The sequence below is a fragment of the Eubalaena glacialis genome, chromosome 8 (assembly GCF_028564815.1).
Source record: "Eubalaena glacialis isolate mEubGla1 chromosome 8, mEubGla1.1.hap2.+ XY, whole genome shotgun sequence".
In the NCBI taxonomy this organism is placed as follows: Eukaryota; Metazoa; Chordata; class Mammalia; order Artiodactyla; family Balaenidae; genus Eubalaena; species Eubalaena glacialis.
The window spans coordinates 122,453,263-122,477,541 of NC_083723.1; the positions used below are offsets into that span (position 1 = coordinate 122,453,263).

The following is a 24,279-nucleotide window of genomic DNA, read 5'->3' on the forward strand; positions in this document are numbered from 1 at the left end:
GGAGCATCCCAGGGAGGATTTGGTCTGGCCTCGGAGAGGTGATGAGGGTTGTCCTGAGATTTGGGAAGTGTGGTAAGTCAAATAATGCCCCCCCCACCTGCGAAAGCTGTCCACATCCTAATTCCCAGAACCCGTGTAGCCTTATAGTGTGGCAAAGGGGACTTTGCAGATGTGATTAAATTAGAATCTTTGGATGGAGAGATCATTCTTGATTATCTGGGCAGGCCCAATGAAATTGCAAGAGTCTTTATGAGAGGGAGGCAAGAGGGTCAAAGTCAAAAAAAGATGTGATGATTGAAGCAGAGTTTGGAGTGATTCCCTTTGAAGATGAAGGAAGGGGCCACAAGCCAAGGAATGCAGGTGGCCTCAAGAAGTTGGAAAAGGCGAGGAAATGGATTCTCCTCTAGAGTCTCCAGAAGGAATGAAGCCCTGATGACACCTTGATTTTAGCTCCATAAGACTCATTTTGGACTCCTGACCTCCAGAAATGTAAGATAAATCTGGTTGGTTTAAGCCATGAAGTTTGTCGTAATTTGTTACAGCAGCAATAGGAAGCTAATACCAGGGACCACTGTGCTTTGGCCTAAGTGGAATTCTTTTGAGCCGTGGCAGAGCAAGCGTTCCCAGGAAGTTTGGGAGTCGTGGTGGGGTCCCTGTTCCACAGTGCTTGTCTGGTCTCCCTCACTGATTGGGCATCCCCTGCTGGATGTCTGAGACGGACCTCAGCCTCCCCCTCGCCACTGCCTAAACCCTTTCCTCCCATGCCCTCTGTCTTGAAGAGCACCCGAGCCAGACCTTAGGAGTCATCCTTTCATGGGCCACGGATGGGGTTCTGGCATGACACGCAGGCAGTGTGTGGGCGTGAGAATGCATGTGAGGACGGGCGAGGGTGTGGTGGTAGAGGAGCACCACCAGCTGGGCAGACACCAGATGTGTCCCGGTTGACTTCCAAGCACTAGAGACATGTCCAGTGGCGGCGGGGGACCGGAAGCACAGAAGAGAGGTCAGGGCTGCTGAGAAGGAATGAGACGCCATGGCCTGTTCCCGCCATCTCACGATGGGCCTGGATGAGAGCCGCTCCCCTTCCTTCTCCGCGTCCCATTCCCACGCCTTCCGTGGCAAATTCGAGTGGAGTTTTTAATTTTACATTTTCATTTTCTTAAAAATACAACGATCAAAACAAAAGAGACTGAAAACAGAACATGAGATAGAATGTTAATAAGTGTTAACTCTAGTTGGTGGGAATATGGGTGTCAGCTGGCCTGGCTCAAATGCCATTGGAGGGACTTCACTCCAAGACCAGGGTTACAGCCACTGCAGGCATCCCGGATCCTTTCTTGGCCTCTGCCCAGCCAAGAAAAGATGCAAAGAGAAAACATCCAGCTTCAGTTTTTCTTTGATACCCTGCAATTTTTTCTTCCTATCTTCATGTACATGATCTCATATTAAACTAAATGACAAAAACCATGACTATATTCTGAAGCGAGGTGACTGGATGTGGTTTTATTTTCCCTACAGGTGTCGGTTTTATCTCCACAGAGTCAAACTTCTCTGGATTCTGCCATCCCAGCTCTCAGGGACAGTTGCCTCCCTGGGTCCAAGGCCACCCTGAGCAGGAGGGCGCAGAGAAAGCCGCCCGCACCGCTGCCTCGGGGGATGCGTGTAGTGGCACCAGCGCCAAAGACGCGGGGCTAAGCACAGAACCCACCAAACCGCCTTGGTGCTGGTTAGGTTTTATTTTAACAGGATGTTTCCTCTTCATTTGTTTCTCAAAATATCAGTTATATCAATATTAGAAGTGTAAACTGGTACAAAATATACAGTACATAGAAACAATCTTCTTAACTAGTCTATTGCCTAATAAAAGTACGCACAAGGGAGCTGAATGAACAGAAGCGATGGTCTCCCCCCTCAGGAAACAAGTTCCCCAGAGGACAAAGAACCAGCATCTGCTTCAACAAAACGGGAATGGATACTCGTGTGGCAGGGACAGCATTGGGGTGGAATCAAGAAACCTTGGCCCATTTCTAATTCCACCTTCAAGATGTCAGCCAGGGAACGAGCAAGCCCTGCCCCTGGCCCAGCCCCTCAGCCACGACCCCTCCCGGGGGAGAGTGCCCACTGGCCACCAAGGCCACCACTTGGCTAAAGCTTGAGGCCTGATGATTTTGCTGAGGCAGATGTGGGACAAATCTTTTAAGAAGGCAAAATGAAAAGCTTTCCTCCCCCAAACTGATGCTCCAGAAAGATGAGCCATGTCTGACCTGAGCCTCTTCCCAACTGTCTGCACTCATCGTGCACACGGGGTGCGAGGCTGGGATGGGTCCCCTCTGTGGGACTTATTGCCTCATCTCTCACAGGAAAGGATGCTCGTCCGGCGTGCTTCACTAGGGCACAGTAACCATCAAATGAAGTTCCGTGCGAAAGCGTCTGGACAGCGAGAAGACACACCACACCAAGAGAAAAGGAAACGAGCATCTGGCCGGAGCAGAGGGCAGCCCCTCCCCTGAGGGGTCGGCAGGCGAGGCTCTGTTCCCGGCTCTGCTTCCGCTGCCCCTGCCTCACGTCTGCACGCCTAACGGTGCTTCCGGACAACTCTCCTTTACGAGGCCCAGGAGCCACGTACCGGGGCGGGGCGGGGCGGGGCGGGGCGGGGCGGGGCGGAGGGAGCGGCACGGGGTCTGCGCAGGGCCGGCACTTGTGCAGAGCCTTTGCAGATGAGAGGCCGGTGCTGAAAGACGCCGGGCTGCTCCTGCAGGCCTCCTGCCCGCGAGCTGAGACTGGGCTTCCACGGCGCCCGTCTGGCCTTACTTCCCAGCCTGGCCCTGGGCAGAGCCGGGTCTCCGCTCCCCTGGGGCTGTGTGCAGAGACCGGCCCATCCCTAGGGGTCACTGAGGCCAGGGAGGTCCAGGTCCCTCCTCACCGCGTCCCCAGCCAGCCAAGCTTCCGTCACACCCTCTGTCAGACTTGGTAAGGACACAGCCCACAACACACACACGCACTCCAGAAACCGAAGGTACACTATAAACTTTAAACTGGTGCTACTACTATTTTCCGGCTTTTTCTTCAAGAATTAAAAAAAACCAAAAAAAGTTTCGTAATTAAATTACTTAAACTTCTATGCTGCTCAGTTTCACAATCAGAGAATTCTACTTTGTTTAGAGGTGGAAGCTGTACTGTCTGATAGTTTCTCCTGCTCCAGTGATCGGTTCAGCAACTGGGAATCTGGTTCTCCCCCAGGCTCCGTTCCGCCTCGAAGCTTTTCGCACCACCCTGCTGTCTGGAGAAGCGCCTCTTTACACTTGGGCCTGCGGGGGTCGCCCGCGGGGGCCTCACAGGTCCCCGCCGTCGGTGGGTCCCAGGACACTCAGGCCACAAGTCCAGTCGGTCACGAGGTCCGTGGAGGCCAAGGGTCCTTTGGAGGCGGGGCTCTTGAAGGGGTCGGGGGGCGCGGCAGGCAGCGGCGGCAGGGGCTGGCCGCGGGCCGGCTTGGCGCCCGCCGCGTGGTTGCGCTGGTGCTTGCGGAGGTGGTCCTTGCGGATGAAGCTCTTGCCGCACACGGTGCAGGTGAAGGGCCGCACGCCCGTGTGCGTGCGGTAGTGGTCGATGAGCTTGGAGCGCTCGGTGAAGCGCTTCTCGCACTCGGTGCAGGGGAAGGGCCGCTCGCCCGTGTGCAGCATGCGGTGCCGGATGAGGTGCGCCGGCCGCGTGAAGCAGCGGCCGCACTCGCCGCACCGCAGGCCGCTGCCGTCCCGCGCGCCGCCCGCCGCCCCCGGCGCCCCGTCGGGCGGCCCCCCGCAGCTGCGCTGGTGCGCGCTCAGGCTGACCTGCAGCTGGAAGCTCTTCCCGCACGCGGCGCACGTGAACGGCCGCCCCCCCGGGGGGGCCGCCGGGTGTTTCTTCAGGCCCGGCTTGTGGCCGAAGCCTTTGGTCCGGCCGGGGTACTTGCAGGGGTCGCTGAAGGGTCTCGGGGCCTGGCCGGGGTCCAGCACGGCCTCGCCGTTGTCGGACGAGGAGTAGGGCAGACCCTCAGGCCCGGTCCTCGGGTTCAGGCCCGCGGGAGGCTTACACCTGAAATTCCAGCCCCACCGGACCCCCCCGAAGAGCCAGTCCCCTGGAGGGGTCTCCTCCTGGGTCACCGCGGGGCTGGGCTCGCCCAGCTCGCGCTCGGGCCGGGCGGGCTCTCTCAGCCCCAGCACGGGGTCCTGGCTGGGGAAGGAGCTGCCCTGGCTCTCCCAGGCTCCTTCCTGGACAGGACTAGGGAAGAACCTTGTGGCTTGGCCTGGTCCGAACAGGGTCGCGTGGGCTTCTAGGTCAGTAGGATGCACTGGTGTGGCCACTACCTCCTCTTCCTGGACTTCAGTTTTTATCACAATCTTTACATCTGCTAAGAAAGACAGAAAGACCAGGTATCATTCTGTCCCCTCCCCGCTTAGAAAGGGAAGATCTTTCATCGGGACATTTGGCCCAACTACAGCCACTCTGAGCCCTAGTCTCGAAGCCTCCAGATCCAACCAGTTCAGCAGAGATGCCCCAGGTGGTCAGGTGGCTGCCTCAAACCGTGGGTGAGGACATCGTGTTCCAGACCTTCACCACAGGTAAAGCAACCAACCTATCTGCTCCCCTTGTTCTAGAACCTTCCCCACAGGAGAGCAACCATTGCCTCTGCTGACCGCATTCCATTTTCACTTTGGCTCTTAAGGCTAATCATGAAGTTATGCCAAGGAAGGAGCTCTGACCACTGGTGGCAATGCACCCGAGGGGCAGAGGCACAGAGCTGGGCTCAGGTGGATCTGAGACTGGAACGTGGCTCCCCACAGAGCAGCGGTGACCTCAGGCAAGCTCCTGTGTGAACACCGTTTCACAGGGTTGCATGAAGTTTAAACCACGCAGCACATGTGAAAGCGCTTAGCATGCTGTTTTGCATGCAGCAAGCATTCAATAAATGTAGCCAGCTAGCTAATGATAAAAATATTAGTGTAGTAGTAAAAATGTGTTTGATTTTACGTAAATGTACTTGAATTTCATGCCCTAGAGTTTTGTATCAGGGATCTAGGCTTTTAGCACAGTTTTGCGGTGCCAAAATATGACAGAAATTATTACTTAAAGTAACAGATAACTGGCTTTCAAAACAGAAATAGAAAACTAATACATAAATGTGGCAGTTCCTCCCAGTTCGGGCCTGTGGACACCTGTCTTTGGTAGTGCTGATATCTAAGAAGCGGTTCTAGTTGGGTTTGGGTTTTTCCAGGTCAGAGAGGAGCCAGGGTTGCTGAGTCTGGGCAAGAGGTACATCCTCTTAAGGGTTCAGCTTGTCAGGATTGACTGGTTAACACAAGAAAGGAACTGTGGGAAAATGGACCGTCTCAAGAAAGACTGTTCAAGCCTAAGAATCTAGAAGGAGAAAAAGGACAGACGGTACAGAGTGTTCACATCACCGGCACCTAAATGCCTGCTGGCTGGACCATCAGGGGCCACGGCTGAGGCAGCCTCCGGGGCAGACATGAGCCCTTCCAGGCCTCCCTCCGCACCCCGTACCTTCCGTGGAGGCGGCCGTGCTGAGCTTCAGCGACCCGTCCGAGCAGGCGGAGGAGGGATGGTGGGGAGGGAGATCCGCCTGCCAGGAGGTGGGCGGGATAGTGGTTGAGAAGTTGGAGTGGACGCCTGCAGTGAAGAGAGAGCAGAGCCGGTGGGTTAGGGAAAGAAGCGGGCAGACCCCGTGGGAGAGGCGGAGCAGCTGCCCCGAGACCCCACCGGTGACTCTCCTGCCCGAGCACAACGACCCCACCTCTCCTGAACCAGTTCGCTTCTGTCCCCTTCTCTGAGGCACCAGGAAGCTCAGACGTCACACTCTTGTCATACAGCCCCTCTTTAATAGGAGGCAGCTGGTGATTTAAATGTCCAGTGCTGGGGCAAGAAGACCAGGAGGGGGCTGGCAAGAGTGAGGCAGAGGAATACCAGGACAAGAGCATCATGGAACCCAGAGGGACCAGCAAGATGTCCTTCGGGGCAACCCCTGCCATAAGGTGGGAAATCTTCTAAACTAGTCAGGCCAGAGCCCACAGCCCCCCGCAACGCTTGCAGGAACTTCTTCTCCCAGGTCCTGCCCTCAGTCCCTGCATCTGGTTCCTGCTGTCTGCTCCCAGCCTCAGCCACTCACCGGAGGCAGCATCGGTAGAGACGTCTGCTGCTCCGGAGTCCAGCTGGCCGAGGCCCCACGGCTCCTCCCCGATGTCTGGCTGTCCGGCCGCCCATGCCTCCACGCCCAGAGCCTGCTGCGCCTGGAGCTGGAGCTCACCTTCTTGCTTGATCTGCATTAAGAGGTCAGGGGCAGGAACGGGGGGCCCTGAGCCTGAGAAAAAGAGAGTGCGTGAGTGACAGCATCAGGGGCCCTGGGGCGGACACACGTCCAGCCAAGGAAAGGCACACGGGGCCTTGCAAAGGTCAAACAGCAAAAGAGCCCGGTGGAAAGGGAAGGCAAGAGCTCAAACAGGGACTGCGGGGCCTTCCAGGCAAAGCATGTGGCCACATGGTATTGAGCACACGGGTCAGGCAGGGAGAAGTGAGGAATACAAAACGCATTCTCAGGGCTGGATCTCTGGTCCATGGGCAAGACTGTGCTGCCCTAGGGAGGTCCTGCTCTCACTTTAAACACAGAAATGCTAGATAAAATCTACCCCCGTCCCCAAAACCTTACCCCTACACGTGTATTTACGTGAGCACAAAAGAAAGATTCCAGATATAAGAATCAAAGAAAAAACACAAAGTCAAATCAAGAGTTTGAGCAGGAGCCAAGTAGCGTTGTTGAAACAGGATGCAGGCCTTAGGGGCTGGGCTTTGATGTCCAAGTGAGGTGAGAGCAGAGCTGAGCTGCCTGCATCAGCCGGGAGCCATGAGGCTCTGTCCCATCAGGTAGATGGGGCCTAAAACTCCGTCCACCTAGGGGCACAATAAGGAAGCTGCGTCTTGTCCAGGGCCATGGATGGAAAAGCCACCCGTAATAAATTAGATTCCCGTGTCCACACTAACTTCATACTAACCACGTGGTGCAGCTGAGAAAAGCTGAGAAATTCACAGAAAAATTGGCTGAGAACCACGGTGACCCAGGAGGCCCCCAAACAGAGGCAAATGCAAACCTGCCCACAGGGGCACACCCACAAGGCAGGCCTTAAGGGGCCCCTACTAAAAGGCTAAACTTACAAACCAGAAGAGGAGCCAAATGCCATGAGAGCCATGGCAGAACTCACTCCCACAAACTACAGAAAAAGAATAGGCTGAAGGATACAGCAGCATAAGTATGTTTAAAATATTCAAAGAAATAAAGGAAGGAACAGAATCTGTAAGGCAAGAACAGGAAATTATTTTTAAAAAGGCAGATGTGAAAGAGAACCAAATAGACATTCTAGAAATGACAAAAGCAGTCATGGAAATAAAAAATACAGTGGCTGGCTTAACAACAGAATGAACACAGTTGCAGAGAAAATTAGTGACTTAGAAGATGGATCTGGGGAAACAATCCAGAGTACAACACTGAGAGACAAAGAAATGAAAATATGAAAGAGAAGTTGAGACACGGAGGATTAAATGAGAAGTTCCAACATATGCTGGCAGAAATCCCAGAAGGAGGGAATAAGAAATGGATACATGGCAACAGGTAAAGAAATAATGGCTGAGAATTTTCCAAAATTGAAGGCATGGTGAGCCCATGGTTTGAAGGAAAACACCACTTCCTAAGTAGGAAATAAAAAAGAATATAAACCTAGACAATATTCTTGTGAAATGGAACAGCAAAGACAAAGAGAAAATCTTAAAAGGCACCAGAGAGAAAAGAATGACATTCAGACTGAAAGCAGATTTCTATCAGCAAGTACGATGTCAGAAGATAATATTTTCAAAATGCTGAGGGAAAATAGCTGTCAAAATGAGGCTAGTATAAGTCTCATTGCACAAACTAGAGAACAGTATATGAAAAAATTTATAAAATGATCATTTATGAACAGGTATGCAAAGATTCTAAATGAAAGAAATACAAATCAAATCCAGTAATATGTTTCCAAAAAAGAAAAAGAGACAATACATTATGAACAAACCAGGTTTATCCTGAGAACTCAAGGATAAGCTACCCCTGGACAATACAGTAACACAACTCACAAACAGATTAATGGAGAAAACAATAGTCATCTCAACAGACATAGAAGCAGCATTCAACTCGTCTATTTCTGGCATATGGCTGGCTAGCTGTGCAGAGAAACTCCTCTCGACATGGAGTATCTAAAAATGATGGGTAAAGTATAAAAACACAAAAATTTTTAAGCATGGATGACCTCTAAGAAAGCCTAAGTCAACCATGGTAAACTGTAGGGCATCTCCCACTCCCCTACTGCTGGGCTACAATGGACTGTGCACACCTGGGGTAGACAGATGTGAGAAGCCTAGTGCTTAAGCAGGGTGGAAGGTTGGGCTGGAGACCCCTCACCACCACCACACACATAAACCTGGGACCAAAGAGCAATGTTCCCAGTGCACTAAACATAAAACAAAGGTGAAAACCTGCCCTGTGAAAGGCAACTGCCCATTCTGGCCTTTGGTCTTAGCTGAGTGGGGAGAACAGTCTCCCCTGGGAGTTGACACACACACACACACACACACACACACACACACACACACACACACACACACACACACACACACACACCCAGGCTGGTGCTCCAAACTAATTAAAAATAATAACAGTTTAAGGAGGAAAAAATCTAAATGAGTAATTCTCAAGGGAGGAGTGGGGAAAAAAAAGAAATACAGAAAAGGCAGGGCTAAGGTCTCACAGCACAATTTAGGATGGTGGCTAAGAATCCAAACACCCTAGTGGCCATGGTCAATGTCAATGATCCAGACCAGCGCCGTACAACAGAGATCAAGGTGGGCCACATATCTAATTTTAGGTTTGATAGTAGCTACCTCAGAAAAGTAAAAACAAACAGGTGAAATAATTTTAGCAATATTTTTTTTAACCCAATATATCCAAATATATCCGAAGTATTCACTTAGACGTATACGTATTTCATCCTTTTAAGTGCTCAACAGTCACACGTGGCTGGTGCCTACTGTTCTGGACATTTCACACGTAAGGACGAGCAGACTAAAAACAAGTAAGAAACTCAGCTATGTGCTGTTTATAGGAGACACACCTGAAACAGAAGGATGCAAAAGCAGTGTGAGACAATGAAAGATATACTAAGTCAAACAAACAATTAAAAACAAAAAGATGTGGTTATACCATATCAGATGAAATAGACTTAAAAAGAAAAATATCCATAGAAATAAAAAAGAATCACTGCACAATGGTAAATTGACCAGAAAGATAAAATAATTCTATGATTTAAATCGAATAACATAGCTTCAAAATAATAAAGCAAAACTGACAGAACTCCAGGAGAAATGAACAAATCCACCTCCTCTGTGGGCAACTGACATACCATTTTCCATAACTGGTAAACCAAGCCGACCAAAGATTATAGGATCTGAACAACACTATTAACAAACTGACCAAATGGACACAAGCATAACTTAAAGACAAGGAACACACAAGATTCTCAAGCCATACAAAACATTAAGAAAAAATGAATACTTTCTAGGCCATAAAACAAACTTCAATAAATTTTAAAAGATTAGTATTTTACACATCTATTTTCTAACTATAACACCATTAAGTTAGAAATCAATAACAGATATCCTCAAACTCCCCATATATACTAAAATTAAAAAAATATATATATATATGCTTTCTAAATAATCCAAGGCTCTAAGGACAAATCACAATGAAAATGGAAGCTATTTGGAACCCAATGCTAATGAAAAAATTATCAAAATGTGTGTCTGCATCTACATGGTACTTGGAAGTTTGTAGCCTCATATGTTTATATAAAAAAAGAGGAAACAGGTTGAAAATTAATAGGTCAAGCAGTCAATGCAAGATGTTAGAAAGTAATAACAATAAAATAAAAGCAACAAAAATAAAAAGAAAGGAAATACTATGAGAGTGTAAATTAATAAAAGAAGAAACAAAGAACACAGAGAAGCAAAAGTTGGTTCTTTGGAAAGGATATTAACCAATACAGCTCTAGCAAGATTACCAAGAGAAAAGGAGAAAGCACCAATAACCAACATGAAGAATGAAAAAGGGACATAATTATAGATGTAGCTGAGATTAAAAAATAGAATATTATGAATGTTATTCCAAGAAATTTGAAACCTCTGGGGAAATGAACAAATTCCTTAGAAAAACTAGAACTTGCCAAAACTGAATAAAGAAGGTCCTATAACTATTAAAGAACTTAAATCAGTAGACAAAAATCTCCCCCACGAAGAAAAACATTCAAAGAATAGATAATTCCAATATTACACAAACTCTCTGAGCAAATAAAAACAGGGGGAATACATCATAACATATCTTTAATATCAAAACCAGCCAAAGACAGTCTGAGAAAGGAAAAGTATAGGCCAGTCTCACTCATGAACAAAGATTCAAAAATCCTAAACAAAATAATTAGCATATTAAGTCCAGCAATGTATATAAAGGATCATGACTAAGTTAGGTTTTTTTCCCAAAATTGCAAGGTTGGTTCAACATGAGAAAATGACATAATTTACCATACCAGCAGGTTAAAGAAGAAAAATCATATAATCATCTCAATAGATACCAAAATAGCATTCCATAAAAATTCAACAGCGATTCCTGTTAGAAACACCTAGTCAACCAGACATGTACAAAACTCTTTTAACCTGATAAACAGCACTGATCAAAAAACTTTTAACAAATATTAGACTCAATGTGAAAAGTTAAAAAGTATCTTCTTTAACATCATGAACCAATAAGATGACCTGTTGTCATCACTTCTATTTAAGGATTTTCTGGGAGTTCTCAGCCAGCACAATAAAACAAGAGAAAACTAAATCATAAAGATTTGAAATGAAACAAAAAATTCTTATTACTCATAGGGGATATGATTATCTTTTCAGAAAACCCGAGACTCATCAGACAATTATTGGAAAAGTTATTAGTACTAATGAGAATTTTGGCAAGGTTCCTAGATAGATATATCGATAAATAAAAGACAATTGCATTTTTGTCTACTCTTAGGGTTTTAAGGGAGCCTGGCAATTACCATTTTTCTTCCCTGTCATGGATCTTAACAATTAGAGAAATAAAACAAGAGAGGAAGGCTGGTGAGGGTAAACTCTTTTTATTACTGATAAATGAGGATGCATTTTATGTAAGAGGGGTCCTCAGCACTGACCCTGGATCAGGAAGTCACCCTGGACCATGGTGAAGGAGGCTCTCCCCAGCGGGGCAGCCAGCTGCCCAAGGGAAGAAGGTCGGGCAAGGACTGTACTTGTCCAATCCTTGCTCCCAAACTCCCCGATGAGGTGCATCCCTGGTGGCACCCCTGGTGGGGTGCCTAACTGGGTGGGAGAGAACGGGATGTTACATAACTGAGCCCGTCACAGGAGAAGAAGCACCAGGAAAGGGTGCTCCCTGCCCCCAAGACCCCAGCACACACCAGCAACAAACAGAAAAAGGCACCACTGACAACAGCGATGTAAAAAATGCAAAGGACGGAGGAATATAGCTAACAAAAAAATGTACAAGACCTTGTTTGAAGAAAGTTATAAAACTTCACTGAGACGTTACAGATGAGATAAATGGAGTGACTTAACGATATTCACCCTTAATATAGTAGGGGGTCACTTCTCTCCAAAATGATTAATAGAATCAGTGCAATTCCAACCACAATCCCAACTGGATTTTTCATGGAATTTGATAAGGGAATTAGAGAGCTTACCTGAAAGAGCAAAGGAAAAGAAGACCCAGAGTGCCAGTGAGAAAGTACTAGGGTCCCAACCTCCCATGGCCATAAAAGTCTGTTCCAGATGGATTAAGAACTTGAACGTGAAAGGCAACATTTTAGAAGAAAATATAAGATGATGTACTATGACCTTGAGGTAGGGGAAAATTTGTTAATTAAGACATAAAAAGGACAAACCATAAAGGTAAAAAATTAGTCCAAGTAAGTTAAAATTAAAAGCATCTGTTCTTTAAAGCATACCATAAGTGGAGAAGATTTACACATACTCACAAAAAAAGTTGATATTCAGAATAGAAGTGAACTCTTACTAATCAATATGTAAAGGGAAAACGAAAGATGAACAAAAGGCATAAACAGGCATTTTATAGGAGAGGAAAGACAAGTGGCCCATAAACATAGGCTCTAACATTCAATCTCATTAATTAGGAAAATGCACATTTTAAACTATAAATTTTAAACCATTTCACTCCCACCAGATGGGCAGAAATTAAAATGTGAGGCATTTCCAGGGCTGGTGAGGACGGGGTACAGCGGGGACCCTGGCGCTGCTGGTGGGTGCTGACTGGCACCACCACTTCAGAGCACACTGAGGCGTTACCAGGAAAAGCTGAGCATGCGCCTTCCTACGACCCAGCAGTTTCACAGCCGGGCTCCTGCGTTCTGCGCCTGCAGCTGGCGGACGGAGGGCTCCCACCGCAGTGGGGAAGCCTGTGCGAGGAGCAGGTTCTGACGGGCAGATGAGGAGCTCGGGGAGGCACGTGCTCCAAACGGGCCGTCCGGCAGCTGTCCACGTGCAGACAGACCAGGCGGCGGGCGTGCAGGATTCGGGGGAGAGGTCCCGGTGGGAGTACCCACCGGGAGGACGGAGTGTGGGCGCAGAGAGGAGGCGGAGGGCTGAGGGCACCCCAATGCTTAAAGATCAGGAAGGGCGGCAGGAGATAGCAAAGGAAAGGTGGGAGGAAAACCAGGAGAGGCTATATTGAGGAGCAGCGACACCAGTGACACCAGCGCCCTCCAGGCAGGGAAAGAGGGTGAGGAAAGGGGAGGAAGCAGGTCTCCGCTGGGCAAGAATGGGTGGACAGCTGGGGAGGAGCCTGAGGACTGGCGGGCTTGCCGAGCACCCACTTCCCCAAGCACAGCTGGGAGGATTTAGGGGTTGAAGAGAAGTGGGAGAGGAGGTCTGACGAGCGGCTGCACGAAGCCCAGAGCTGGGGAGGGTGAGCCGGGGTCCCGGCTTCTTGGACCGAGGTGGGCGGGGATGAAGGCCACCCAGGGTTCCCGCTGACGGGCTCAAGGCCGAGAGGGGAGCTGTGAGTGCCGGAGGGGAGGGCTGGGCAGGGACTCGCCAGAAGCCACCACATTTCCAGGCCCCTATTCACTCTCATTATCGTGTATATTTATTACATCCAGGGAGGCCTCCACATGGATAGACTAAATACAATAAAACAAACCTACGGGGAACCTCCCACCCAAGGTAAGCAGCTGGCAGCCCCACGTATCATAACTATCTTTTCCATCCAGACAGCACTCTGCTCTAGTCAATTTCTAGCTTTCAGCACTGTCCCTGTTGACCTAAACTGGTGAATGATTTCTGAACACGGCCTGCCCCGGGTAGAGGGAAAATCTAACTGCGATGACACAGCAAACACGGAAGACACATTTTGTGAATCACAAATTAAACATGTAAGACTTTTTAGTAACCTAGGTGTTCAGACGAAAGGGAAGCCCCAAGGCAGGGGGTGCAGACAAGGAGTCTTGGGAGGAGGTGGGCTTGAGCCTGCAAGGGCGGGGTCTCCCTGGTAAGTGACAGACCGTCGCTGACCCCCAGCCCAGCAAGGTCTTCCCGTCAGCCATTTGGCTTTTCTCATGTGTCTACCTGTCCTTTTCCTTAACTTTCAAAGGTGCTGACTGGCCCAGGAAAACCTGAGACCGTAGTATCGGGTATCCAGATTCACCTTAAATAAATCAGTGACTCTAACCATGTTGAAACGTGGCAAATGGGTTAATGTTCTGTGATTACTAATGGTTTTAAGTGAAATTTGGTCCTCGGGTGGAGGCAAGGCTGACTTTTTGTAAAGCTATGAATGAATTAAATTTTGTCTGTATTATCTTCTACCTTCCTGTCTGTGTCCCCCTCCTTCTTCCCCTAATGCTGAGCCACTGGCACCATCTCTTCCTAAAAGACTAGGTTTGCTGCCTGTTTTTGCACACTGGGAAGTATTCCTGGAGTGTTAGCTGAACAGACTATAGGTCATAATTCACCTATAAGAAAACTCAGGTTTAAAACATTGATGTTTTTCCTTGGCTCTCCCTGGAAAGAAGGTCACACCCTCCCTGGCCCTTTACTTTTGTTTCCATCTGATTGCCTGCTATCTCCCTAGCCTTCCCCCAACCCCTCACCTGGACTCGGGTCCACAGGAACATCTGGAACCTTGGGGCCAGCGCGACGCCAGATGCACGACTCCTTCCCCTGTTCAATCTGGGAGAGGACCTCGGGCTTGGAGATGGCATAGTCTGGGGAAAGACAGAAGGGTTAGCTTTTGCCATGTTCCGTTCAGAGCTGGGGACAGGCAGCCTGGGAAACCAAGATGGCCTAGAAACTACATTTCTTGATTGGTAAAGGGCAGTGGTTCCCAACCATAGGCAATTTTGCCTCCTAGGGGACATTTGTCAAAGTCTGAGACATTTTTGGTTGTCACGACTCGGGGCTGGGGGAGAGGTGCCACTGGCATCTGCTGGGAAGAGGCCAGGGACACTGCCGAACATCCTACGAGGCACAGGATGGCCCCCAAAACAAAGCCTCATCTGGCCCAAGATGCAGTGCTGAGCTGAAGACACTCTGGTATAGGGTCTCGAGGTTAAGAAGCCGTACATTCCTGCAAACTGAAATAGAACCTCACACCCGCACCTGCTCCCAGCCTCATAACCATGCCTTTTTGCCTTCAGACCTGGGGTCACACAGATACCATCCCAAGAGGTAATAAGCTCAGAAGAAACAGTCCAGGCCTTCTTGGGGGTACTGCATGAAGGGAGTGGCAGCAGGCCCAGGGTCTGGGGAAGCCTCCAGGTGTGAAGGCAGCGCTGGCTGTGAGAAGCATGGTCTGCCCACATTCTCCGCCGACCCAGAGGAGCGACTTGGTCAAGGCCTCACATCTCAGCAAGAGAAGGCGAGAGAAAAAGTCCTTCTCAAACCTGAGTTCATCATACTGGATCTGAGAGCGGTAGGAGCCTTCTCCACTCCAGGTCTCAGCAGGAGAACAGAAACGGCTGTGCTGTGAGCCTGGTTAGGAGAGGGGCCACCATGCCTCCCGTCTGGCACCCTGTGAACTTCACCAAGTAGAAGGCAGCTTTTGACTCAGTCACCCAGGGCTCATCTTTAGGAAGGGGAGGCGATAACCGTGCCTGGTCAAGGTTCCCAGTGATTTACGTATCCTCGGGATAAAAGCCACCAGAAGGAAGAGAGAAGCTGAGGTCTCCCCAAATCACACGTAACCAAGAAATGAGTCTCACGCCTTACCCAGGGAGACCAGCGTCTCGTAGTTGCCCCGCATCACGTGCTTGTACAGCTCCTTCTGCCACTCATCCAGCTTGCCCCACTCCTGCTCAGAGAAATACACGGCCACATCATCGAAGGTCACGGGCACCCGGAACCACAGTGTCACGCACGCTCACCCGCACGCTGACGGGCACAGGCTGTCCCACCCCCAGCGCCCAGGGCTTACCTTGGGGGCCTCGCCCTTGCTGCCCGGGGGCAGCCGCAGGATCCAGAAGTTCCTGTTCCTCAGAAGGTTCTCCACGTTCTCCAGCCGCCTCTGCAGCAGCCCGTACTCCTGCAGCAGGGTCCCCAGCACCGCCCACTTGCCCTCCAGCTGGTTCCCCAACTCCACGGCCGTCTTCTCGCAGTCGGCCAGCTTCTTCTCGGCCATCCCAGTTCGACCTTCTAGGGAAAGCAAGCGGGCAGCCTGCGATTCAATCTTCCTCTCCATGGCCTGAATTGTAGCTGCCATTGTCCATGGAGAAATCTTTCAGAAACAGAGAGGAGACCAGCATCAATCATCCCGCCCGCCGTGTTCCTTGAGCCCCTCTCTCCGAGGCATCAGGGAGCTGAGCGGGGAGCGCACGTGTGGGAAAGTGGGGATGTCCTGTGCCACACGCCAGATCTCGGCCTGGCGGTCAGCTCCTCTGGGCGGGTGCCCTCCCTCCAGGCCTCTGCAGCACTTCTTGCAGACCCCCATCAGGGCACTCGCCGCCCTATACAGTAACCTCCCGCATCCGCCTCTACAAGCTCTCTGAAGGCAGTGCTGCATCTTTTCACAGCACAGTGAGGGGCCCGTGGTAGGCGCTCGGTGCAATTTTGCTAAATCAACAGTGACTTCGCACTGCTGGGGTGTTTTAATGGAGAAATAGTAAACTGCAGATTTACTAGAGCCCCGTCAGCACCTCCCATCATAACTGCACAGGATCTGTCCACTGATGATGACCTAGCAAAAAAAACAGCTGGTTCACTGAAACGACACAAACACAAGTGCTGCTCAACCGCTTTATTAAAAAGCAACTCGTGTCTCTTTAATAAACATGGAAATCTGATGACTAATTCCTTTCCACCCCAGGACAATCTAATTTTGTCCAATTACCACCCCCCTCAAACTAAAAATCACCATTACTGCAAATCTCCCCCAGCCAAGAGTTAGACTTTTTGACAAAACACGAGCCCCTGCCCTTGTGAGACTGACTTTTTCTCTCACTGTTCCCACCCTTCCCAAGGGGCGAATTACGGTCTCAGACATTTTTGTCGCTGCCCCAGGATCAGTGACACACCTTACAGACTGGTGAGGAAGGTAAGACATATGCCACAAGGTTAGACTTTTATATGTGCTGCAACCATCATAAACCGTCATTCCCCTGACTTGCCTGTCGCTGGACAGTTCACATCGTGGCTTAGATGACCGGCAGCTGGGGACACTGAGGCAAGGGCACATTTTGCTTTGGGTGGGGCTCGACCACTAGACCCCCCCCCCCCAACCCACATCTGAAGGTAGGACCCATGGGTCAGAGAGGAAGTCCTGATATTTATACCTTCTGGCAGCACCTGAGGATCAATGGTACCTTACAGCATTCTGAAAATTATTCCTAAACAAATGTTTGGTGACTATTTGCAAAATTAAAAAGTGACTGGTAGGAACCAGTGCGGATTCATTTAGAGAAAGTCACTGAGAACTAGAACATGGGTGGATGCCTCAGAAAACAGTGACAGGAGAGTTTGAGCAGAGGCTGAAAAAACTGTCAAGGATGGAGCATCAGGGATGTTGTGGTTGTTTGGAAGGCAGCTGGACCAGACGACCTCTGACCTGAAGAAGGTAGGGCTTTAGCTGGGCCTCAAAGGATGCGGAGGAGCCGGATTGGCAGAGAAACAACTGGATGTGGGACTCTTGCTCAAAAGGTAGGTGGTTCTGCTCTGAGGCTGCAAAGACTGCACTGGGCTGGCACCTCGGGCTGGCGCAGCCCTGCCCCTGGGCGCGAGGCCGCGTTTCTTCCCTTCCCCTCACTCCTCCTCTCTTGATCAATCCCTGACATACGACCCCAGCCTCTAAACGTTTGCTTCAGAAGTGTCCTTTCACTTTATCGCCCAGCTCTCCATCCCCAGAAATCCCACTCAGCCTCCAAGAGCATCTGACTGCCATTATTATAATCTTTGTGTTGCAGGAAAAGGGCATCTGCATAAACTCCGACCTTATAAATAAGGCACATGCAGTTTTCTTACATTTTAACGGGGCCAGGGAGCCTCATGTGAGGCCTTCACACTATTTGGTGAGAGGTGGCGACTGTTTCTACTCAAGCCCAGCTCCTCACTGAACGGTGGGTGGACAAGATGGGGCTGGCCTCAGACTCCTGCCAGGGAAGCGGAAACTCTTCGCTTGAGAACAGCTGATGGGAAGAGAACTCCAAATCCTTCAATGGCTCCCCACCCATATGATGAAGTCCAGGCAGGCATTCAAACCCCTTCCAACTCTCCCTGCAGCCTCCTCTCCCCGTGCCTCCCTACCAAAACCATCTTTTCCAGGCAAACGACTTCTGTCTCCTCCTTGACCATGCCCGGCACTGCCTGCCAGTCTGTGTCCAAGCCTCCTCCCTACCTGAAAAGCTCCACGGGTCCAGCTCAGCCTGATGAAATCCTAGCCTTCCCTAAAAGCCCAGCTCAAATCACAGCAGCACGGGCCAGGAAGGTGCACGCACCTCTTTCTGCTTTGCTTTACCATCACCAGTGTACCTGTCTGCTTCCCCCAAAGCGCCAGTGTGTCCCAGCACACAGAGCGACCCTGTCTTTCCACACCTTTTCTAGCCGTGCGATCCTGGGCAAGTTAACTTCTCTAGGCCTCGGGTTTTTCTCTTTTATGACAGAGAATCAGAGCCTACCCCCTAGGTTTGCTGTGAGGACAAAATCACGCCTAACAGGGCTGGTGCCGTGCCTGCGTCCCTCTAGGAACCGGAGCAGCTGTCTTCCGCCCCGACCCCGAGCGAGCCGGGCACGCAGAGGGGCCTCGGTGCCAGCGGAATCGCCGCCGCTCGGGACGCCTCCCAGGTGCCACCAGGCCGCTGGGGGGAGCTGGGGGGAAGGGAACGCAAGGCTGAGCGGTGGGCAGAGAAAGGAGACGCGGGGTGGGGGGCGCGGAGACGAGGGGGCCAGCGGATGGGGCGGGGGCAGGAAGCCCCGGAGGGCAGCAGGAACTCGGCGTGGGGCGGCCTCTGGTGCGCGGACGGCTGGTCCCGCCCTGCTCAGGCTCGGCCCGGAACGGGGGGCCTGGCCGGCGGGTGCCTAGGCCCCGGCGGACCCCGCGTCCCGCTCGCCGGAGCCCCAGGCCCGGCGGCCCGGCCCGGCCCCCGGAGTCCCTCCCTAGGGCCTGCGGCGCCGTGTGCTGGGCCCGGGCCGCCCGGGCCCCGAGTCCGCACGTCCGTGCGCGCGGGCCGCCCTTACCGGAGCCGCGGCCGCCTCGGCCATGGCCCTGCGCTGTCCGGCTCGGCCCGGAGGAAGTCGCCGCCGCCGCCGCCGCCGCCGCGCGGCCCCACGCGAGCCGGCCCCCGGCCTCTCCGCAGGCGGCGCCCACCCGGCCCTGCCGTCCCCGCCCGCGTCGCCGCGCTCCTCTCTGGCCGGCCCGCGCCGCTCCGCCCGCAGACGCGCCGCCGCCGTCAGCGCCCGGCCGGTCCACACTGCATCCTGGGAGCCGGCGCAGGCCCGTGAGGCTTCCTGGAGGCAGCGCGGCCGCACAGCCCCACCTGCAGCCCGGAGAGGCGAACGGCAGGCGCGGCGCCCGCCCCGCCCCGCCCAGCCCCGCCCCGCCCGGCGGCCCGTTGACGCTGTGCCACCCGCCTGCCCGCCGAGCCCCGGACACTGCCCGGCCCGCCGGCCTCCCGACCCACCGAACCCCCGACCCGCCGACTCGCCGACCCACCCTGCTGCTGACCCGCCAACCCCCGGCCCCTGATCCACCGGCCCGCCGATCCCCCTGGCCGCTTGATCTTACCGACCCACTGGCCTACTACTCCGTCGACACCCCGATCCCCCGAGTCCCCGACCCCTAGGCCCACCGAACACGGCCGGGTGCGCGCTGAGTCGCCGCCCGGACTCAGCGCCAGACCTGCCGCCGGCCGCGAGAGCCTCGGGCTTTGGTCCCCCGCGCCCCGAGGGACTCGGTGACCAAAAAGGATCTCTCCGCTCCAGGGGGCAGCCGGGCCGCCCCCGGTGACCACGGCGACGGCGGCCGCCCCCCCCCCCAATGCGAACCCCAGGAAACCAGCGCCTTCTCCCCTGGGGCGCCCGCCACGTCGCCTCTGCTGCTTTAGGTCCTGCGGGGCGATCTGGGCTTCTTGTGTGTTTACTTACTTGGACAGCTGTACCTCATGTCTACCTTTGATTTGAAATGGAAAAAATTCTTCCAACAATAGGAATATAGCTCACTAAATCCCTGTAGGCAGCCACTTAGAACTTTCTATAAAGTGTGGGTTAGCTATAAAAAATATTTTTAATGGGATGGACAACGGAACACAATACCATCACCTAAAATTATTTTGGTGAAGAACTTTGTATGGGAAGATGTTCATGATATTTTAAGAGAAGTCTGTCCAGAATGATTATATTATTATATATATGATTATATATATTGTATATATAATATATATAAAATGATTATAAAATACATATATTATCATTGGAAGGTTTGGAAGCATATAGTCAAGTAGTTTTCTTTAACAGTGAGAACACAAGCCATTTTTATACATTTTCTAACTTAATTTTTAAAAATTTCGTAATAACAGCAGTAATATTTTATAATATTTTGTAATGACAAGAATAGTATTTTTAAAACAAGGAGAGAAAAATAAATTTATCAGTCAGAAAACTTAAGAGGCGAACCGGGGCCGGCGGATGGAAGGAGCCTTTGAATGGCGCCCCCATGTGGCCGTGAAGATGCATTTCCTTTGAGAATTTCCTCTAAGTGGGACTCTGCTGAAGAGGGACCTGCGCACCACGTGCTCTGTACTCTGCTGGGCTTCGGGTCTGGCCGCCGGGGTCTTAAGGTGCCCTTTGTTTTCGCTTCATCAGCCTGGGCTGAACGTACAGCAAGGGGGTCATCCCGGATGCGTTCTTTGGGTATGAAAGTGGACTCTCCCCAGGCATGGTGGTGGGGCGACACTGTACTCACACGGTTGACAGAGGTCTGTTTCGAGTGCCTGATTTTCTTTTTCTCACTGATGCTAGCCCAGCCGTTTTCTCATGTCCCCTCCGCCCCATCCCCAGCTCTCCGGGATTGCCTCTCAAATGTGGGGTTGAGGGTAGGGGATAGGGATTTCCCGATCGGAGCCCCTGCACCCTTTTGCCTTTTGGAGGAAATTCCTGAGCACGCAAAGTCGACCCTTTCACTACAGGAGAATGTTCTGGAATCTGCCCCGAGGTCCTTTACCTCCCCCCCAGCTCTTCTTCCACGTGATCTCTCCTTCCCAAATAACACATCCCCTCTACCAAGGGTGGACCCCTGTTTTGTGGGCCTGAAGCTTGTATAATTTGGGGCATATTGGGAAAAAAACCTTCACAAAATTACAATTTTTAAAAAGTCGGTACAGAGCTGGTACAAGGGATGCTCTCTGAAACACTTATCTAAGTCAGTTTTTACAATGATGGTCATAAAATGAAGATTTTTATATTTCTATCCTTTTTACATTTATCGGTTGATTTGTTGGTAAAGATTTTGTAAAGCTTTCCTTTCTCTACCTAAAATTTTTTTTTAAAAACCTACTAACATGGATTCATGGATTCTCTAATTTAATGAGCTATGACACATTCCTCCATTTGTTTTGATGCTCAAATTGTCCCAAATTTAGCTAGCGGTGAACCTCTTCAAGCTGGCCCTGTGTTCTGTTGACATGTTCCCATCAGTTTTTGAGCACGTTCCTACTTTCTGGCACAAAATGTTCAATGGTTCAAATTTTAGGTTTCTTACCCAGCTGTGGAATCAGCCAAATCTCCAAGTTTCTGGTTCTTTTTTTTTTTTCTTAATTTATTAGTTTATTTATTTGTGGCTGCGTTGGGTCTTCGTTGCTGCACGCAGGCTTTCTGTAGTTGCCACGAGCGGGGGCTACTCTTTTTTTTTTTTTTTAATTTTTATTTATTTATTTATTTATGGCTGCGTTGGGTTTTCTTTTTTTTTTAATTTTTTAAATTTTATTTTATTTATTTATTTATCTTTTTTTTTTTTAAATTAATTAATTAATTTATTTTTGGCTGTGTTGGGTCTTCGTTTACTGTGCAAGGGCTTTCTCTAGTTGCGGCAAGCGGGGGCCACTCTTCATCGCGATGCGCGGGCCTCTCACTATCGCGGCCTCTCTTGTTGCAGAGCACAGGCTCCAGATGCGCAGGCTCAGTAGTTGTGGCTCACGGGCCTAGTTGCTCCGCGGCATGTGGGATCTTCCCACACCAGGGCTCGAACCCGTGTCCCCTGCATTGGCAGGCAGATTCTCAACCACTGCGCCACCAGGGAAGCCCGGGGGCTACTCTTCATTGCGGTGCGCAAGCTTCTCACTGCGGTTGCTTCTCTTATTGCGGAGCATGGGCTCTAGGCGCGCGGGCATCAGAAGTTGTGGCACGCGGGCTCAGGAGTTGTGGCTCGTGGGCTCTAGAGCGCAGGCTCAGGAGTTGTGGCGCTCAGGCTTTGTTGCTCCACAGCATGTGGGATCTTCCCGGACCAGGGCTCGAACCCGTGTCCCTTGCATTGGCAGGAGGAGTCTCAACCACTGCACCACCTGGGAAGTCCCTCTGGTTCTTTTAAATGGTATTTAATAACCACGATATGGGCATTAGGAGTGCTCATGGCAACTGAGGTGTTGTTTCTAGCACCTTTTCAGAGGGCAGAGTTAGAAAATGTACGTGTGTACTTGTGTGTGTATGTGTGCGTACGTGTGCTGTGTGCTTGTGTATTCACACAGCTACTTATGATTCCAGTCCAACTCCACAATTCTTCCTTGCCTATCTTCATTCCATATTTATACCTCCTGTCTCCCACTATTAGAACTCTGGTTCCCCCAAATATCAACCTATTTACTCAATTTCTCAAAAACGTAAGTTTTGTGGGGGACTTCCCTGGTGGTCCAGTGCATAAGGCTCCATACTCCCAATGTAGGGGGACCAGGATTCATCCCTGGTCAGGGAACCAGATCCCGCATGCGTGCCGCAACTAAGAGTTCGCATGCTGCAACTATGAGCCCGCATGCCGCAACTATGAGCCCGCATGCCGCAACTAAAGATCCTGCATGCTGCAACAAAGATCCCATGTGCTGTAACTAAAACCCGAGGCAGCCAAAATAAATAAATAAATATTAAAAACAAAACCATAGGTTTTGTAAATTACACCAAAACAACTTCCTAGGTAAAGTTCAGTATCTATTTTTCCCCTTAGAATATATACCACTGAGGGTGTTTTCTTCTTTGTGGTCATGTTACCGATGTGATATAACATTAGGTTTTTGGGTTTTGTTTATATTTATTTTCAGCTTCATCTCTTCATACTTGAGCTATTTTTTGGAAATGTAAAACAGTAGAACAATTCAAAAGTCAAGGCTATATAAAATTGTACACTCAGGGAAGACCAATTCTCTACTCCATCCCTTATATCTCATTTCCATCCACCTCTGAATAATGTTCTATTTCTTGATCTGGGTGTGAGATTACACAGGTATATTATTTTTTATTATTCATAAGGCTGAATGATTCATGCAGTTTCATACATGCATGAAAAAGTGAAAAAAAAAAACCCAGTGAGATGAGCCAGTCAGTATTCATCAGAGAAGCAGAATCACTGTAAGTATTACTGAACAATGGAATTATTATGGAAATAAGACCTTACACAATTATATCATGAGCTGGGAGAAGTAACAGTCCAGAAGGGGGAGTTGGAGGATCAAAGAACAGTCACTTATGAGCCTCCCTAAAGCAAGGCAAGGTGGAAAAGTCGGAGGTGAAGAGGGATCTGGGAAGCCAAGCATATCCCACCCCTGGAGGGGAACCGTGAAGGGGCTGGTGAAAAAGTTGATAGGAAATCAACACTTCTGCTTAGTTACTACTTCTGTAGGTCCTCAGCCAAGTATCTGGTGGTGGCACCGGGGCTCCTGTTGATGGACACGCAGTTGGGAAGAGAAGCTGGACACGACGGGGGTGGTTGCAGATAGACTGGAATCTGTTGGTGTCTGTGTCTGGCTGTCACACACCCAACTGCAACAACTTTCAGAGAGCAGTGTCTGCTGTTTCACTTCCACCTCCCAAATATCATGCGAATTCTCATTTTGGCCAACTCTAACTCAAACCTCTACGAGGAAATGATTCTGGGGAAGTAGTTCCAACTATCCCAAGCATAGGTGAAGGTGTTCAATATCATCAGTCCTCAGAGAAATGCAAATTAAAACCACAAAGAGATTAAAACCACCTCATACAATTGCACACCCCTTCAAAGATCTAAAACTAAAAAGACTGACCCTACCAAGTGTTGACAAGGACGTGGAGCAACTACTGATGGGAATACACTCTTGGTTGAATGTAAAATGTTACAATCACTTTGATCCAGCTGTTCTACTTGCAGGTATTTACCCAAGAGAAGTGAAAGCATGTATCCAAAGATTTGTATGTGAATGTCATAGCAGCTTGATTTGTCATAGCCAAATACTGGAAATAACACAAATGACCATAAATGGGTGAGTGGTGAGTGGGTAAACAAAACTTAATATATATATATATCCATACCGTAGAATACTACTGAGCAGTTAAAAGAAGTGAACTATTGATACAGGCAACAACATGGGCAAATCTGAAAACAGTTATATCGAGTGAAAGAAGCAAGACAAAAAGAGTGCATATTGTATAATTCCACTTTTATAA

At 50.2% G+C, this 24,279-nt stretch overlaps 1 protein-coding gene across 5 annotated transcripts; it reads right to left on the minus strand.

Annotated features, from left to right (window-relative positions):
• Positions 1-1,521: 1,521 nt before the first annotated feature.
• ZNF746 (zinc finger protein 746) lies at positions 1,522-19,769 on the minus strand. Of its 5 annotated transcripts, XM_061198878.1 has the most exons (8): positions 18,838-18,905; positions 18,279-18,468; positions 15,587-15,886; positions 15,382-15,463; positions 14,265-14,378; positions 6,161-6,352; positions 5,539-5,664; positions 1,522-4,387 (listed from the first exon to the last, which is right to left on the minus strand). In XM_061198878.1, the coding sequence occupies exons 3-8, from the start codon at positions 15,869-15,871 to the stop codon at positions 3,333-3,335; spliced, it is 1,854 nt and encodes a 617-aa protein (XP_061054861.1). In that variant the 5' UTR covers positions 15,872-15,886; positions 18,279-18,468; positions 18,838-18,905; the 3' UTR covers positions 1,522-3,332. The 5 variants fall into 5 exon arrangements, with proteins under 5 accessions (XP_061054861.1, XP_061054862.1, XP_061054863.1 ...); XM_061198879.1 differs by lacking the exons at positions 18,279-18,468; positions 18,838-18,905 and adding an exon at positions 19,744-19,769; XM_061198880.1 differs by lacking the exons at positions 18,279-18,468; positions 18,838-18,905 and adding an exon at positions 19,385-19,392.
• Positions 19,770-24,279: the final 4,510 nt, after the last annotated feature.

Excerpts from the sequence above, each read along its gene's own strand:
- ZNF746 (XM_061198876.1), bottom strand. The coding sequence starts at position 18,861 with ATGGCCGAGGCGGCCGCGGCTCCG. Across the intron at positions 6,353-14,264 it reads TCCTGTGGACCCGAGTCCAG|GCTCAGGGCCCCCCGTTCCT; the intron begins GTGAGGGGTTGG and ends TCTTTTTCTCAG. Across the intron at positions 5,665-6,160 it reads CTCTACCGATGCTGCCTCCG|GCGTCCACTCCAACTTCTCA; the intron begins GTGAGTGGCTGA and ends TCTTCACTGCAG.